The following is a 17465-nucleotide window of genomic DNA, read 5'->3' as shown; positions in this document are numbered from 1 at the left end:
TGCGGGTGGTTCGAGGTAAATGGGGAGGAAGGGGGTATGGTCTGCATCGTGCTCTGACTTTGACTCTATTCTGTTCGTCACTGACAGCAGGGCAGTACTTCATTATTTCTATGGACCGACGGTATATCCAATACCCATGCAGCAAAGATCGAATACGGTCCCATACATGGCCTGTATTACCAAAAATACATAATTTGATTGCCGATCGTCAGGATCGAAAACTCTAAGATCGCGATACACCAGACCAAGATGGCATCTGGTCGCATGTCCCAACATTTATTGAATCCGTGGCTGACTGTGCTTCGCAGTCAATACATCACAATCTGCATACGACGTGCTAGGTTGCTACATACCATGCACTACATTCGCCATTGAGCTGACGCTCCGAAACAAGTACCTGACCAGTCCATCTCCATGCCCTTCTCGTGGCTTGAGCTGAGCTGAGCTGAGTTGAAAGTGGGCCTGAAGCTCGTAGAAAATTTCCCATTTTCTCCACTCTCTACGAGCTATGCTCTTGTCTTCCCTTCCCCCTATCCGACCAACATCCACTTCTTCCCGTGTTTCGTCTGCATGTGTTGAAAAATATTTTTAAGCGTAGTGTGACTAGTGTCCAGAAGCAATGATGCAATACTATCGATGGCCTGAATGTTCCTCGGTGGGACCTCTAAATTAGTGTCAGGTACTATTGGCAGCATTCCATAAGTCTCCTTACGCAAGCTGAACAATTGTTTGAGCGGAGTTGAGGTCTCTTTGCGCTCCGATCGATCTTGCTACTGTTGCATGTTTGGCGCAAGGGCTGATGGAAAATATTTCCGTACTTTAGTCAGCTTCCCAAACAGCAATATTTTAGGGCAGCAGGGCTATTCAGCCAAGGCACCTTCCTGCCTCTGCTCCTACCTATCCCTGAACTCTGCGGTTGCATACGGATATGCGCTGGACTCTTGTGATAAGATTCCTTGTGGCATTCTTGAGCGCTGATCAGAGAATGTAGTGGAGAACTAGATGGGGCAAATCAAGGGGTTCCTCTGAAGAAACGACTTCGTGGTCTGGCCCGTCAAAAAGCTAAAGTAGCACGCGAAACAAATAATCTCGGCTAACAAACAGATGGTCCGGGCGCTTCCCAGCCGAGAACAGTGAGAACATCACGAGAATCAAGATTCCAAAGTGTTCTGACCGAGCCAGTCAAAGGTGCTGGGTTAGAGAAACCCAAAAGGAGGCGACAGAGGGCCCCATCCCAGAAATTTGTCAAGAGGCCTCTCGCTCTGCCTCTATATAGCAGGATGTAACTGGTTATCTTGGACACGCAAGTTTTGCTCACGGAGATTATGGAAAAGAAGGCTCTTGGCATTAAGGGAGAGCCAACTGGCGAGTGCGGTTAATCATCAATCCCGAGAAAAAATCTGAAACGACGTTCACCGCCATCTGATCCCTTAACTCGTCTTCTTGGGTATATATAAAGAGCTATAGACAGCCTATCATGGATCCAGGGCTCGATGACGATCTGTTCCCAGCGAATAAGTACTGCCCTCTATGTGGGGTGGTTCTCCTGTGCGAAGAACTGGAAGACGACCCCGAGACCCGGCGTCCCTGGTACGCCGAAGTACGCGGTGTGGCCAAGGAAAATTTCAGCGACATTTTCATGACAGGCGTCGGTTTTATGAGCGCCCGCGAGACTCTCTGTGCGCCGTTAGATGAAGAGTTGGACTATCTCACCGCCGACGAGGAAGCGCTATACGATGTAGATTTACTGCAAGCGGAATCAGAAAGGCACGGCTTTGGTCTTCATGATTCCTGCTGGATGCTGCTGCAGGATCGTCTGTGGCATACGATTGACTCGGATAAAATTGCACATTCTCTGTATAACCAGTTCTACTGCACCCCATGTCCATACCGATCTAGTCTCTCCTTTGGCCATGATTATGGGGGTGCTAAGCGATGGCAACGGGCGTTGGATGACATGGGCATGCCAGAGGACATGCCACCTCTCTTACAGACAGATCCCTATGCTATTCCCCTATTGGAAAAGCTGGAGGAGAACGCACCTGATGTGGATGGTAGACGAGAATCTCCCCCGGCGTACAATACGACATCTACTGACATCAATACTGGCTACCGTAACTCCTTCGGCCGGCTGTCTTCAGAACTATTATATGAAGTTGTATCATACTTATCGGTGCCTGAGCTGCTTGACCTGAGATGTACAAGTCAAGAGCTTTCGCAGCGCCTGGTATTCTCGAGTCTACCACAGTCTTTTTGGAAGAGCCAGTTTGCTCGAGGCTCCAGCATGGATTTCCTATTCCCTGATCTCGAACAGTCACGCGATTGGTTCCGTTTATATCGCGGTACATTGTCTATCCTTCAGGCCAAAGATCAATCGCCTGAACAGCTCTCCCTGCTCAACCGCAAGAGAATCCGTGAGCTCCTGGAACCGATAGCATCGGTAGTAGAAGCGGACAGTGGACGGTCGAAAGAACCTCGCGGGCGCCGGGCGAACTGCATGGAGTTAAGACCTGGGCAATGGTTCGTGTCCGAGGGGTTAAACCAATGGCGCGCTGAAAATATCTATACGGGATATCTAACCCTGGAAACAGAGTACCTTCCACATGGATGTCATGTCCCTCGCTACCGGATCGGCGCGTTCCCACAGTCTATGCCGCGTGGTGGAGAAATGAAAATATCAACTGTGCAGCTAGGTGCACGAGTATTTATTTCCGGCATCAGTCTTCAAGAAGGGGCCGTCGGATATGGTGGTTTGACCGGCCTGGTAACGATCAAGGTGCCCCCTCGCGCCACATTCAATCAGATTGAAGTCGCATTTTGTCCAGAAGGCCTGCGGGGGATCCGCTTTCATTTTGGCGGAAACACTACATCTGACTGGGTCGGGGATACACTGGATAAGGACATGAGCTATGGTGTCCTTCGAATTCCTCATTCGCCCTGCGGGAAATATCATATTTTCGCTGGCACTGATGTAAGCACTTCTTCTACCACTACTGATTCCATGACTAACGCGTGCAAGGCACATAAAATAACTGCTATTGGAACCATTCATAACGAGTCGCGGGAAGAGAGATCTAGCAAGCCCTTCTGGCTGGATTATCCTCTAGATCTTACTCTCCCTGATTCATATTTGTGGCAGTCTGAACGACCCAGCTATGATAATCTACGGATTTATCAATTCCCAACCGAAAATCTAGGGACGCCCTATCGCCCCTTGATGAATATCGACTTTGGAGGGCCTAATGGCGAGTGGCTTGATTCCCTCCTCAGCATGGAGGTGCATGTCTCATCAGAGTTCTCTCCGATCCTAGGAATGACATTCAATTACTCCGACAAGACCTTGCGGTTCGGCGAATGTACTTCAGACAAGAAATTGACCTTTTCAATTGATGGGCCAGGTGGGGAACGGATCACCGACGTTGTAGGAAGTACGATAAGTAATACTGATGCCAGCTGTATTTATGGCTTTAGGGTGCGTATTCTACCTCTGCCCACCTAGACCTCCATTTCTAACCCTACCCAGGTCACCACAAACCGGAACCGAGAAATGGAGTTCCAGCCTGGCGATCCATTCGACGGCTCCGGCAGCCCAACGATAGTTTGTCCAAATAGCTGCTATCTTGAAAATCTCCCTCAGGGACGCATTATTACCGGATTTGTGGCCACGCAGCGCGTGAGTAAAACCATCCAAGTATTGGTGTTTCCGGGTGCTGACACATGACAGTATGGTGAGAGGCACTTTAAAGAGTTGGGTATTCAAATTCAATTGCCCAGTGGCTCTAATGAAGGCCAGATTCCATGACAACTTAATTAAGAGATGGATCGAGCTGGCTGGATAAATTGAGACTTGGCTGGTCTGTCTGTTACCGCACTATGAAGTCATGCATAGGGCCGTCTAGCGAAGCAAACAAGCATTCGAGCTTTGGCTTATTCGGGGATACGACAGGTGCAACAATATCTTCCTGAAAGATATCCTGTTTATGTCGTTACCTCTATGCAGTCGTAGCTTACTAGGATAAGATACTCAACAATGATAGCTGTCATAAATCGATATTTTGTGGCTGGTAATCTGCGATGATTGCAATAAGGAGACTGATATATGTGCTGTGCGCTGCTGATATAAGCCCAGGACACTTTCTGTGCTTTTGATGTTAGGAAAGCTTTATATTTAGATTCTCTTTCCAATTAAAGTTAACATGACCCTCGAGCCTCAACAATTAGGCCTCGACTACTAGTCGTTATTTTCATATCCACTTCCATAGACTATAGAGCGATATGTTATGGCTTCGTTAAAGAGACTTGCCAACCGATGCCACAATTAATGGCTGTGCTTCTCGGTTGTGGTTAGAAATTCGGAAAATATCGCTCACATGCGCGATTTCGACCCTGGATTCTAGCTAATCCGGCAGTTACCGATTTCACGGTGTCCAAAATAAAGCTTTACCTGACACTAAGGTTAAGCCTTCAATCTTATATTCGTCGGGCTGTCGTATATCCCTCGCTTCGAGTATACCGATTGGGTCCTGGTCGGCTCAGAGCGCTGCTAAGTACAGTCGCCGTTTGACCATCTCTTAATATTCAGTCTAGCCCCCCAAAATGTAACGTACAACTTTGTGGTACCTCTTAGGCCTGATATAGAGATCTATTGGCAACATTGTGTCCTCAGAGACCACTACGAGAGTCAAAAGCCACGCAACGGATAAAGTCTGACTTAATAATTAACTCTAATATGTAGTTCACGATTGGCCGAGAGAATTGCCCTGCTGCGGTGATTCATCCCTTTTTCTATAATTGATAAAGTTTTACTCGGGCACTCGATTGTCTGTCGACACTAGCTATCAAAAGAACGGCACATAAACATCACAGCTTCCCTCTATAATTCACCAAAACACCATCTTCATAGAATTCTAATACAGCGGCAAAAATTCCATTACGTCTTTCCCAGAAGCTCAACCCATTACCACAAAATGTATCTTACCAAGATCATCCCAATGGCACCCCGAGTTTTGAGCCCTTGGCCACGTGACCACTACGCTTAGTCACCCCAGTAGGTTGCTCGTCCAACAGACGGTATGGTATGCGATGGTGTAGATGCTGTGCTATGCGATAGGTAAAGCAGTTTCTCTAGATTAACCTAAACTTGCATTTTCGAAGGCAGCGTTTTATCTGGAGGCTTGATATTTTCCTCGCATGCTCTGAGAGCTTATCTCACTGTCTATTAGTATACAAACCGACTAACCTTCCGTTATATATATGCGCAGTATTTCTTTACCTTCTATGTGCAACAACCCAAGTCTTGTTCTGCATTTCATAGATGAATCAACAAGTTAGCTCGGATTGCTTACTTCCCCAACGTCTCTGTAATACTTTCTAGGAGGATCCTCCGTCTATACCCTGGGTCTAAACCCGACACGACCTGCCACCCGCATCCAATCCGCCCACCGACTGCTTGAGGCATTATCAAAAATAGGCAGATCAATGGTCTGCTCAATCTCAACAGCTGTGATACACAACGGATCTCTTTGTACGCGTCCTTCACACGAAACTGACTAAGCAAGGTAGCTGTGACTAGTTGCTAACTAACGGAGTAGAAGTAGTGGGATTCATGATCCAATTTTCTGAGAACAGGTCACGGTTGTTACAGGTACCTACAAGTCACTTGAGGACCCCAGGGTTGGGGCAGTGGTGGGTTATACCAAGAGATAACCAAATGTGCACATAAGGCAATGAAAATAAATATTAATATAATTTGCTATCCGAACGACTATCACTATCGTTGTCTCTATACAATCACAATCCCACTTCCATTCAAGTTAGACTTGGACTTTTCTGTCTCAGCCCAGGCAAGGTAGGACGCGCCGGCACTGTACATTATTGAATCGTCCCAAGACTGGAGATGCCAGGTAAAACCATCCTTTGACACCATCGATGTGCTGACTCGCAGGCGCAGGTCTTTTGCCTGGGCATAGTCCAGCTCATCCAGGGCCAACAAGACCTTGGGCGTACGCGAGAAGGTCTTGTCAAAGATCACAGCGGACGTCGCATCATGCCTGTGCTGGCTCGGCACCCGGATGTCGTTTGTCGAAAAGCGTCCGCTAATCATGTCCGGTCGGCCAGCCTCATAGGCAAACCAACTGACACAAACCCCATGCATAACGCCACTCGACCTGGTATCCATGTGGATGGTGAAGCCAGTGTGGTCGATATTTGTCGCGTAGGTCTTGACATGCCAATCTTCACCCTGGAAAAAGTCCAGGAGTGTCAGGAAGCAGACAACCTTGGGCTGGTGTTTGAATGGTGTCGAGAAGGTGACACGCTTTGAGTTCTGACTAGGTTTCCTTTGCCAGCCAGGAATATCGCGAAGGGAGACACTTCCAGTATGGACAAAACCGCAGTCGGGGCCAACTTCCATCCACGTCATTCCAGCAGAGTGGATCTCACTGTTCATCCATGTCCCGATCCTTGCTTTGAAATGGTCCAGACCTTTGTCAGTAATATTGGCCTGGATCCTGAGATTCCGATTAGAGGGGATATCCAGATGATTGAACCCCCAGACCATTGCCGGAGGCGAGGAATACTTCCTGTTCCAGGGAACGGTGGTGACGAACAACTGCTGCGACTTGTTGCCGGTTGCAACCTCTATAGTGTTGAACATGCCCACATCGTGGGTGTCGAAGGGATAGATGAATCGCATGAACTCCTTGTCCCGAGCAGAGAGGAAGTGTTTGCGCTCGGTTCCCTTCCCATCCATTGTCAGCGAGCCTGGGAAGGCATAGAGCATGATTGAATCGGGATCAAACTCGGTGGCTTTGGTATACTTGTCCGGAATCTTCCGAAGCACATTATGGTCGATCTTTGCTTTGTCCCACTTGTTTGGCGGGCCTGAATACCTTGCATACACAGCTTCTTTGTTCCAGTTGATCTCAGCGCGCGGACTGGAATGCTCGTGGGCCGCACCTAGGGCGTGCCCGAATTCGTGGAGGATAGTTGAACGCCTTGCGTTCTCGCTGGTCTTCTCATTAATCCAACCCAGATTCATAGAGTGCCTACCATGTCTAGCGACGCCAGCACTGTCGGTCCCCAAGTAAGAATTAGAACCCCTGGATGGGTCAAAGTTGATCAGTATGTCTGGCGGCGATGATTTATCGTAGTCGACGAATTTGAACTTCAAATTGGCGTACTGCGTCCAGATGGGAGCGAACTTCTTGACCTGGTCATGTTGCCATGGTGTGCCGCTCATGAAAGCAATACGCAGTTCACTGCCAGGTTTCCAGAATTTACCCACCATCATGGCAAGTTTGGGCTTTCTTTGGTCCATCCCGGAACCGGTGATGGGGAGCCCCAGAGTTCCATTGCGAGGGTTGATGTGGATGGAGTCGGCAATTGCTTCGTTAAGGTCCTTCTCGTCCAGGTCGTCCATTGGCCCGCCGAACATACACAGGTCGGGGATTGTGTCGTCGTACATGGTGATGATATTATCTCCGTTGAGATTTGTTGTGGTTGTATAGGTGGTACTTGAAGTGGCAGCAGAATAAAGTGGTGGGATCTATGTCGAAGGTAGACTGCTTTTGGTGCACAATCCTCGCTTTTAAGATGAAAGAGGGAAGCGCAAATAGCATCTCCAATGTAACATATATACTGGTGACATCATCCTATATAAGTTTATGGATATCCTTTTGCCTTCATATTCACCTTTACCGAATGCAGCTGCGCGGGTATATCGCATAACGTGGTACACGACACAGGCTTCGTCATCGACTATAAAATATGCTTTCTATTGAGTATATCGGATTGTAGCAGCAAGTTGAATCGAATCTGCTATCGGCTCTTGGTTTTCTATTACGTATGAGAGGATCTAAGAGTTAGGTATATTCCGACATATAACCCAACCATGGAACGAGACAACCTTAGTCGAACATAGATGACACCCATGTAACTGGACGTCGGAATTCAAGACGCTTTACACATGGCTGGTGTCGTATTGTCGCAATATGGGCACCTCCTACTAGCCGTACTGTCTGACAGACCTCCAGATCAGTAAAGTAGTGTGAGGTAGTCAACTCCACTGAGAGGCAAGGACAGCTGAAAGAGCCGGTTATACCGTATAGGTCATAAATGTAGGTCGGCCAGTGGAAGGAGCCAGCAGCGGTTGTATCTCCAGATTTCTCAGGAATGCTTGTGCAACGTGAGTTAGTCTCAGCTCACCATGTCGAGCACCAATCCACAACAGTGCCCCCTGTTCGGACCTGACGGCCATCCTCCCGGACTTAACGTTACTAGAGACCAGTGGATTCCGGTACTATGTTGGAATTATATTGAACAGGGCTAATTTATACCCTGGGTGTGGGGAACTTCCGTATACTTGTCCAAGATTGATTACCACCGTGGTGGTATTATTAATAGTATCTCTACCGATACTTGCAGATACCAGTGGCCCTTTGACAGTGATCCAGGAATCTGGAACACCAGAGTATTTCGAGACAAGTGACGGAATCCTTGGAAATGTCTATCTGAAATGTTCTGTAGCGGAGGAATAATACCTATTTACACAACGAATGCAAATAGCTTTTTTGTAGTACTATTGAAAATATCCACAGTGATGATATAGTACTTGGTCAGAATTCAGCGTTGTTGCAGTCCGGGGTTACATTAGCAACTACTGACATGCTGCAATGTTGGCTCCTTGTATAGGGATAGCTGGCGGTTGGATTATGGAGTGATGAATGTAACAATCCAGTCATGAAGCATAGACCTATCCTGTCCAATACTATTACTTACTAAACCTTTTGCTCGGGAGTGTCAATGTTGGTTTCCAGGCTTGTACATGTAGACAAAGCCTTCAGCCTATGTCTCTTGGCATGGCTCGTATTGCTGTGCAAGCGAATGGATATCCTTTAGTATTTCAAACAGCAGTGCAACAATCTTCTCTGTGACCTAGCGGCACGTACTATTGCGAAGTTACATTATGTTGTCTTATTTTGAAGTCAACACATCTACATCCTGGGCTTATTCTGTATAATTTCCGACAAAGGATAAATAACCAATCTCCCTCTTTACTAACTAGAGATCGGGTAGTGCTTCTATGACATGCTCTACAGCAGTGAAAGGTACTGATATTTGCACTGCTACAAATGCACGCCGGAGAAAGCCTCCCCCCAAAGCGCTCCCGCTTCAATGACGGACTAAGGATAAAACAAGAGGGGAGTTACCATTGGTAGGAACAGTAGTTAACATATGCAATCTGACTATTTCAAAATGAAAAACTCATTCCTGCCACTGGATCCTCCCGCTGCGGAACAAACTCACCATCCCGATAGGCAACAGCCCAGGATCGACAATGTTAAACCCGCCGAATCGGTCGATAATCTCCTGCCCGTAGAGTTCGGCCACCCATTTCCAATACGCATCCATATTTCTCCAATTGCTTTTGATTCCTCTCAGGTTCTGGTGGCCGGAAAGCTGGTTCAGCTCCCGGAACACGGCACCGTTCGGATCGCATTCAATATGCTGTTGCTCGGGGCGTTGTAGAAGCTTTTCATATACCTCCTTTAGCTCACCAGTGAAGCCATAGCCGAGTAGCTCACGATACCGAATATATTCCTCAAATGAGATAAATGTGTGCGCGTCGTCCGGGTAGAAGCCTTGATTATGTATGGCTGCATGTTGGGTACTGTTGAGGCGTTGCTCGTAGCGCACTTTGGCCGAGGCGTACGCGTCCCGTTCCGCTTCCAAGAATTTATCTAAAAGAGTAGTCGGATCTTCGATGAGAGAGTCTCGTAAGCCTACCAGCTGAATGAAGGGACTAGAAAGCTCGAGACCGCCAAGTTCGATCGGGAGAAAGAAGTAACCGTCCGGCACAGAGGTGATGTTAAAGCGTTGGCAGATTATATCCCGGAGGAACTGGATTACACTAACGTCACTTTTGCCACCTTCAGCATCAAGGGAAAACACTACGCGCTGGATTCGTTCATGGGTGGCGAGCATCATATCAACATGCTTGCGCCCGAAGCAGTTGGCAGGCTTGCCGAAGTTGGACGTGAAGAATGTTGTCGCATACGAGTTCCATGCCTGAATCCAACCAAAGACGCTTCTGACCTGGTCTTTTAATTGGCGGTTCAACTCCTCAACGTGGCTGTCTACCATTTGCTGGTCGATTTCAAAATGCCCCGAGTCGGGGTTGAGGTATAGCATGCCCCATCTGACCTGTCCAGGGGGTAAGGCGGGATCGAGGCTGGTCGGGCTTTTTGTAGCTTTGTGCTGGACCTGGGCAGTACCTGTTTTTAATGGATCTAGAGAGATTCCCATTGTCTTGTTGAATCTTTGGATCGCATTCCATGCGGTTACGCAGGTCTGATGGTTTGATGACCAGAACCAGAAGTCATCGTGAACTCGCCAGAGGAGCTCGCCCTCAGTCTTCTGGTTGATCATAAAGTCGAGACAGAAGAGAATGGACTCCCCAAACACGTCACTGAGTACATGGGCTCCAGGAGTACCTCGCTGACGCTGACGAGGCTCAGCGTGAGGGTCATCAATGAACTTGAGCGGTGCTTTCAAGAAGCGCTGGAAAAACCCTAGCCATTTCTCAGAAACACCAAAAAATCCAAGGACTGCATGAATAGTTGCGTGGGACAAGTCCGGGTTTAGAGAATCATATTTCGAGCGAAAGCAAGTCAGCTCTCCCTCAAGTTGAGTCTTGATCAAAATGTCAGTGGCTAAGAGGTGCAACAGGTTTTGTTTGGCATCCATTGGATTTTTGGGGTTGAAAACCTCACGCCCATTGTCAGTATCATAATCATCATCGCTATCTTCACCCTCATCAACGCCAGCTTCCTCCTCGAAGAAAACTGCTGCTCCTCTCGACCTACAGCTCTCCTTTTTGGGCCATACTGTTGTGCTTTTCCGCGCTGTCTGCTTTGTGCGTTTCCTGCCATATGACTGTGAAGCTGCCGTTTGCATGGGGACTTGTGCAGCACTAAACTGCGCAAAATCGGCCTCTTCCTCTCCTTGGTCTAGGCTTCGGTCTTGTTCTTCATAGTCGACAAGCTGGGAGACAAAATACCCCTTCTGATATATTTTCTCCCGTGTAGATTGCACGCTGTGTTTGGGTGATCGATAGCCTAGGAAGAACTCGCGACGGCTCTTGTCAATTTCTGGAATATTACTTCCGGGCGATTTCCACACGCCACTCGCTTTTCGGAACTCCGTAAAGGCGCTCTTAAAGAAAACCGACCATTTGACACCGAGGTATTGCAAGAAGATGGCCTGGATCAGATCCTCGTGCATATAAATGTTATAGGTTCCGTTCAGTTGGCGTCGCTGTTCGATGGGAACTTCTGTACCCCAGGACCAAGCGTCCAGGGCTGTCATGCGCATGTTCAGCACATCGGAGAGCTCATCCAGGATGATCGCGTTATTCAAGAAGTCTTTTAAAACCGTCCGCTTTTCTTCGGTCAGCAGATCGGACGCCATCAGGCCCGAGATCGTCCATCGTAGTGTGCTCGCGGAAAATAAACGAGAGTACGTCAATGACTCTTCGAACACTTGCACTTTTCTTTGGAGCTCTTTAAAGGCGACCCGTATATCTTTAGCATCTTTCGACGGGTTCTGGAAGAGCTCGCTGAGTAGAAGTTCAATTTCATCTGTGTCGAGTTCAAGCGGAGTGAAGACGGCATCTTCCCATTGTTTCCGGGACTCCAACTTCTCAGCGCCCGGAAGCTGCTCTGGCTCTTCAGACATGGAGACATCGTCATCTGGTGGGGGACCTTTCTTAGTCGACAGCCATTCCATGGTCAGCTGGCCAAAAAGTGTGGCAAACTCGTATTTGAGGGTTTGCATCTCGAGATTGCTGAGTAGAGACTGCTGCCATCGTTGCATGATGGATGGTGAGATAGACGGGTCATATTGAGCCTGCTTAAGAAACCGATCGATATTTGCAAGCGTGATCTCCAAGCGCTCATGGTTGCTGGTATGGCCACGGATCATGCGACCGTTCACCACTGGAATTCCGAAGCACGTCTTGAGGCCATTAGATAACGCCGCAAGTCTCTCGATCTTGGAGTCCAATGCCTGTACGGTCTGTAGTGTCGTAGCTTTATGGCTGAGGAAGATCTCTTGTTTTCTGGAAAGCTCCCGCAGCTTGGCATGAGTAATATCCTGCAGCGTTTGGGAGAGCTCACTCTTCGCAGATGCCATGGTTACGATTTCCCGTTGACTTGAGTTATCAAACGGATGAGGAGTTGACTGAGGGATGGTGGTCCTTTTATACCCAGCCTTGCGGGTGAGGGCTACGCTAGTCGTATGGCTGCCTGGTAGTCGAGTTGGTTACCTAGAGGCGGGGTATTTATATCAACCAAACTCATTGAATGGAACCTCGTATTCCCAAATACGGCAACAGGACTTGCGTGAACCCGCAAATCATGATATGATAGAATACAAGGCCCTGTGTACTCATCAACGCAGGATATTCCTTCTAGGATATACAAACTAGTGCCCTTTTTCTCTCCACACTACTTATTCCAATTTATTTTCAGTGTAGATTCAAAATATCCACATTTGTTTTTAGGCACTTTGTCAGTTTAATAAACCATAACTAAAGGCCTAGCCTTTTGCAAATACTATTAAGGGCTATAGGCGGGAGAGCGCTGAGGGAGAGAGCTGTATTAGAAAAAGAAGGCAGGCCTTCGAATTATATGATCTGGCTACTAGGAAGCAGTGGGGGGGAGAGAAGAAGGATTGATTCTCTATCAACAAACCGAAACTAGCTAATATAGCTAGCTGGAGACACTTGGAGTCTAACGAACCAGGCATCAGTAAATAACCTAACTCAACACTATCTACCTGTCCGAGGGGCTGCTGTCTAAGCTAACACGATCTCAAACAATAGTATTACCATTTGTAAATGCCTCTCTGATGAGATCTTCTGGTTTCCGGAAATGCAACCCGGCAAAAAACTTGCGGCGATGACGCTGCACCAATTCCGGATCGAGCGAGCCGCCTCCTAGTGGCGTGGATATCTGATAGTGTGATAGCAAAATCTCCTCTTCATCCGTCGATGTCTGAATTGTATTGAGAAGCTGTCCAAGACCAATCCGTTTGACTTCAGTCATACTAGGGTATCGCTGCTGGACAAGTTTCGCAAGGTCATTCCAAGTAGTCTTTTCGCCGGAGATGTAGAGATAGGGCTCCCACGAAGGTGCATTGGCGAGCATTGCCAATGCTGCGGCAAGATCACGGGCCGCGGTGAGGTCAATATGGTCATTTCCTGTACCTGGGATGACAATCTGGTTCGTTGCAAGGTCGATAGGAAATGCCGGACCAATATCAGCAAGATATCTGTTCCTTGAAGGAACCACATAGTCCGCGAGCCAACCGACACTAACAATTGTCCACTCCAACTCCGATTGCTCCCGCAATGCCTTTCGGATAGGCTCGCGCGTGTGGTAATAAAAGAGAGGCATGTCTGGGTAGGTCTCCACATCACCCCCGTACTCGGATGGGACAAAACGCTTGCATTTGGGGCTGAGCTGGCATGCTTTGATTAGGTTCAGGTGCGCGTCGATGAAATCAGTTCCATAGGAGAGGATCATGGAGATCAACATCTCACAGTTGTCGATTGCAGCGACCAACGAGTCAACTGAGTAATCCGTGACAACTTGCGAAATGTTGGGACGGCCGTTGAAGATCGGCTTTTCGCTTCGTGACAGTATAACAACCTGATGGCCATACTTGGGGAATTCGTCGCAGATATACCTGGCCATGGCGCCAGAACCAGCTATAGCAATGCGCATGATGGATTGGATTGGTCTTGTAATATGGAGTGGAAGTTGAATAAAGTGTGAATTGATAGAGACATGACGGGTGAGTGCTGGGCGTATATCCCCGTTTTTATGGGCTATAGACAGGGTAGGATTGTATTTTGAGAAGCTCACTATGGCTTACAAATACTTTGTAATTCACCTGTTCACTAATATGCTACATTAATAACGATTTATAACTAACTAACTAACTACTTGATATTCTAGACAAGACGGGCGCCGCGGGTTCCGAGTGGCGGATATTGATGTTCTTTATAATATAATACTGCGGTTTTGATGTGTTGAGTTTAACCTGCTGCTGTAATGACTGCTTATTCATAGATAATGATTCCGCAGTAGGAAGCTAGATATGGTAACATTTCCAACTGAATTTAACTATGGCAGGGAAAACACTATTATACAAGGATTGTGTTGTGGAAAGTAGGATATACGTGAGATACTGTTTCCTTCGTATTGTCTAACTACCCTATCTAGGTACCGTTTCATATATGCCCTTCAAAGCATTCAACTAGGTATAGTATCCGGCCTCGAAAATATAATCCACTATTGCAGTACCAGTCCTCGTGCAACAATAGCTCGTGTAACCCAAGGCAGAAATATACCCAATCGATTTAAGTCCCTGCTTTAATGGCATCTTGCGCCTCGAATATGAGCCTAGGGTTGCAGCGCCTCTGCGAGTATAAATCAGGTAGGTTCCATTGAAAGGCCTCTAGCACGTTGCGAGTATCTTGAATTCTCTCGGGACAAGGTGGACGGCTCTCGTAAAGCGTATCAATGATGATCATTATGACTTCGACAGGAACATTAGCAACAAAAGAACGCCACCTCGCTCCCTGGCCAAGGGGCTTTCCATGCTCGTTAGTAGCCACTGTGATCAACGTTTGGATGTCACGGATTATAAATGGGCTCGAGGACATATGCGTGCGGTTAAAGTTGCCTGCCCCCTATCTAGGACAGTTATGCTTGATCCAGGGCGCCGCATGGTCATAACATGGATATTCAGAAGTGTCATGGATTAGGTCCGGCATCCAAAGTGTTCGGTCAGTTCTCTAAAATATCTCGATCGCTTGTATAAATGCCCGCAGGTCCTGCTTCTCAACGCCGTCTCCCAGGAACCGATCAACCAATAGCCAGCAGTGTGGATGCATGATATATCTAATAAGCACACTCTTTTCTCTATTCCAGTCGGTCTCAAAGAGATTGGCCATATGAAAATCGATGCTCCATCTCTGACTGGCCATTGTGGGCCCAGGAAGATTCAGCGCCTTATCTGAATCAATCATTATACGGTGCTTCTTCCTGTCTACCATAAGATGTGGAGATATTCCAGATATCGACAGGCGGCTTGTCTTTGGATCGTCAAGGACTAAAAGAACGATTGCGTGAGGTGTGCTCGGCAGATGGTGGACACCGGTATAGTTCACTCACTTGCACGGTAGAAACAGGACCACATCGGGGAGTCCGTTTCTTGGTCCAATTGTTCAAGCTCGGCTGCTGGCACAATGAGACTCTTCCTCTTGTTGAACTTTCTTTCCGCCCATGCCCCCCAGACTTTATGCGCTTTCCTCAATTCTGATCCTATGTATAAAGAACACTCTATCCCACACAATACGCAGCAAAGATACGGGTCCCCATTTATAGACAATTTCGGCTTTTTTGTTAGAAAGCAAAGAAAAGGATGAGAGTCTAAGTACTCAAGTGGATGACAGGGTATTGATGTGGTATATAGTATCACGATGATACCATTCAGTAAGCAGGCTACTTCCTGTCGAGGTCTCGCTTGCAACACTATGGTTGCATCGACTGCATACAAAGGGCTTACATCTTCCTATCCCGACGTAATGGTGAAACGGAAATGGGGGTACCGACACCGTAAATGTTGTGCCTAATATCGATGAACCTTTTCATACCGCTATTGTCCAGTTAGCAATCCATTCAGCTCAAGAGCATAAGCTGAAGAGTGAATTTCGGGTCTAAAAGAGAGCGTCGACTTCAACATAGAAAAATGTGCATACCGCTCACCATATCCTCTTGGAAAAGGGAGACAGCCTTCTCTAGGACGGTCCATTGCGAATGTTCAAAGATGAGGAATTAAAATGCCTTCAGGTAGTAAAAATACGGGAAATTAATATATCTTAATTAATTAAATCTATTATATCCTTAGCTACGTTATTCTATAGCCCTCAGGGTGCTCTTCTATCTAAACACTCAGGAGCTGAATAACTCCAACTAGTATCCCCGCACGCCAAGCCGGGTGCGGGATATAGTGGTTCCATAACCAAACTAAATTGTTAGTCTGCCTGGACCCATATTAAACGGGGAATTGGCCCTCTAATTGTCGCTTGACAAAACTACTCAGCAGCCTGGTAGAGTAGAGTTAAAGCAAGCAGGCCTTTCCCTTTATTCTTCAGCTTCTTTCAAAGGTTTATTAATCATTGCCGCTATCTGAGCAACCCATAACTGTATCTTAACCAAACTTCGATTACAATGTTTTGCCCTCTACAAGAAGAGTTTCAAATCAAATAGATCTACGCCCTTCCAGTCGAGGCAGCAGCAGCCAAGGAAATACTTGATAAAAGTTTCGGAATTCTTAATAAACAAGATATTAGAGATCCGAATATCTATATATTAGATTAAATTAGCAAACATTATATTGTAATCGTCTGCCTGCCTGCAGGATAATATAGCTATACTACAGCTACTATAGTTGCGAACAATATGATCCACATGTTCTTTAAGTCTCTATAGATTAGCTTGATAGTTGGTGTTGGAAAAAGAATCCCATCCACCGCGAGTAATATATAGCTTGGTGATATCGTGATTAGCTGTCCAACAAACATCTATAGAGAAGTGCTTTAGTATAATATAGGTAAAGTTAGAGCTGGTAGTAAATTTACTCGAACTGGATCTTTAAACAGTTCTTCTAGATTGTTGCTAGTAGTAGTTAATACTATAAGAACCGCCGAGCTTACTAACAATCCTCACTTTCCGGAATATCTCCAAAGTACGATTAGAAGAACCCGAAAAATCTAGAAAGCTTTTACTAGACTTAATTAATAGAGTGATCGGTTGTTCCAGATTAAGTATAACCATCTAGTTGTAGAAGACAACTACAATATATATCTAAGAGAATAGAAAGAGACCAGAAGCGAGCGTAAGAACAATAAACTATATCTTCACCATAGTATTGTTGTATCTGGAAGTTCTATCATTAAATATAGATAGACAAGAGAATAGCTCCGCATATAAACTAGAGTATTATATTTTGAAATAGAGACAGCGGGATTAATATTAGATTTCCTCTATATTGTGATTCGCGGTATTTACAATTACTCTAATTTATACAAAAATAAGTAATGGTAAGGATATACTGCCTTAGCAGTAGCATTATATATTAAAAAACTACTAGAATATTTACTAAAGGGTTAAGTGTCGCAAAAAAGCCTGGCTATAAATATTTATCGTAAGTAATACTTAGATTAGCCTAGTATTCAATAGTAATATAATTTTATTTATATAGTACTTTGTAGGCTCCCTAGAAAATCTAAATAAAAATATTAAAAATACTAACGAATAATTAGATAAAGCATATAATTAACAAGAATAGTATTATATTAAATAGATAGTTCAGATTTTAACAGTCTAGTAAAA

General features: G+C 46.3%; 4 protein-coding genes across 4 annotated transcripts; 1 reads left to right on the top strand and 3 right to left on the bottom strand.

Annotated features, from left to right (window-relative positions):
- Nucleotides 1–1477: 1477 nt before the first annotated feature.
- AO090166000062 (uncharacterized protein) lies at nucleotides 1478–3612 on the top strand (the record flags this gene model as incomplete). The annotated part of the gene is made up of 2 exons (XM_023237067.1): nucleotides 1478–3428; nucleotides 3524–3612. 2 exons carry the CDS (start codon nucleotides 1478–1480, stop codon nucleotides 3610–3612), a joined length of 2040 nt encoding a protein of 679 aa, XP_023091935.1.
- A 2170-nt stretch (nucleotides 3613–5782) lies between these two features.
- AO090166000061 (uncharacterized protein) lies at nucleotides 5783–7465 on the bottom strand (the record flags this gene model as incomplete). Its single annotated transcript, XM_001822793.1, has 1 exon — nucleotides 5783–7465. The coding sequence occupies one exon, from the start codon at nucleotides 7463–7465 to the stop codon at nucleotides 5783–5785; it is 1683 nt and encodes a 560-aa protein (XP_001822845.1).
- A 1799-nt stretch (nucleotides 7466–9264) lies between these two features.
- AO090166000060 (uncharacterized protein) lies at nucleotides 9265–12192 on the bottom strand (the record flags this gene model as incomplete). The annotated part of the gene is made up of 2 exons (XM_023237066.1): nucleotides 9265–10861; nucleotides 11060–12192. 2 exons carry the CDS (start codon nucleotides 12190–12192, stop codon nucleotides 9265–9267), a joined length of 2730 nt encoding a protein of 909 aa, XP_023091934.1.
- Nucleotides 12193–12872: 680 nt separating this feature from the next.
- On the bottom strand, nucleotides 12873–13787 carry AO090166000059 (uncharacterized protein; the record flags this gene model as incomplete). Its single annotated transcript, XM_001822791.1, has 1 exon — nucleotides 12873–13787. The coding sequence occupies one exon, from the start codon at nucleotides 13785–13787 to the stop codon at nucleotides 12873–12875; it is 915 nt and encodes a 304-aa protein (XP_001822843.1).
- Between the last annotated feature and the right edge of the window lie 3678 nt (nucleotides 13788–17465).

This window comes from Aspergillus oryzae, chromosome 4 (assembly GCF_000184455.2).
Source record: "Aspergillus oryzae RIB40 DNA, chromosome 4".
NCBI lineage: Eukaryota > Fungi > Ascomycota > Eurotiomycetes > Eurotiales > Aspergillaceae > Aspergillus > Aspergillus oryzae.
This window is presented reverse-complemented; position numbering and strand designations above follow the sequence as displayed.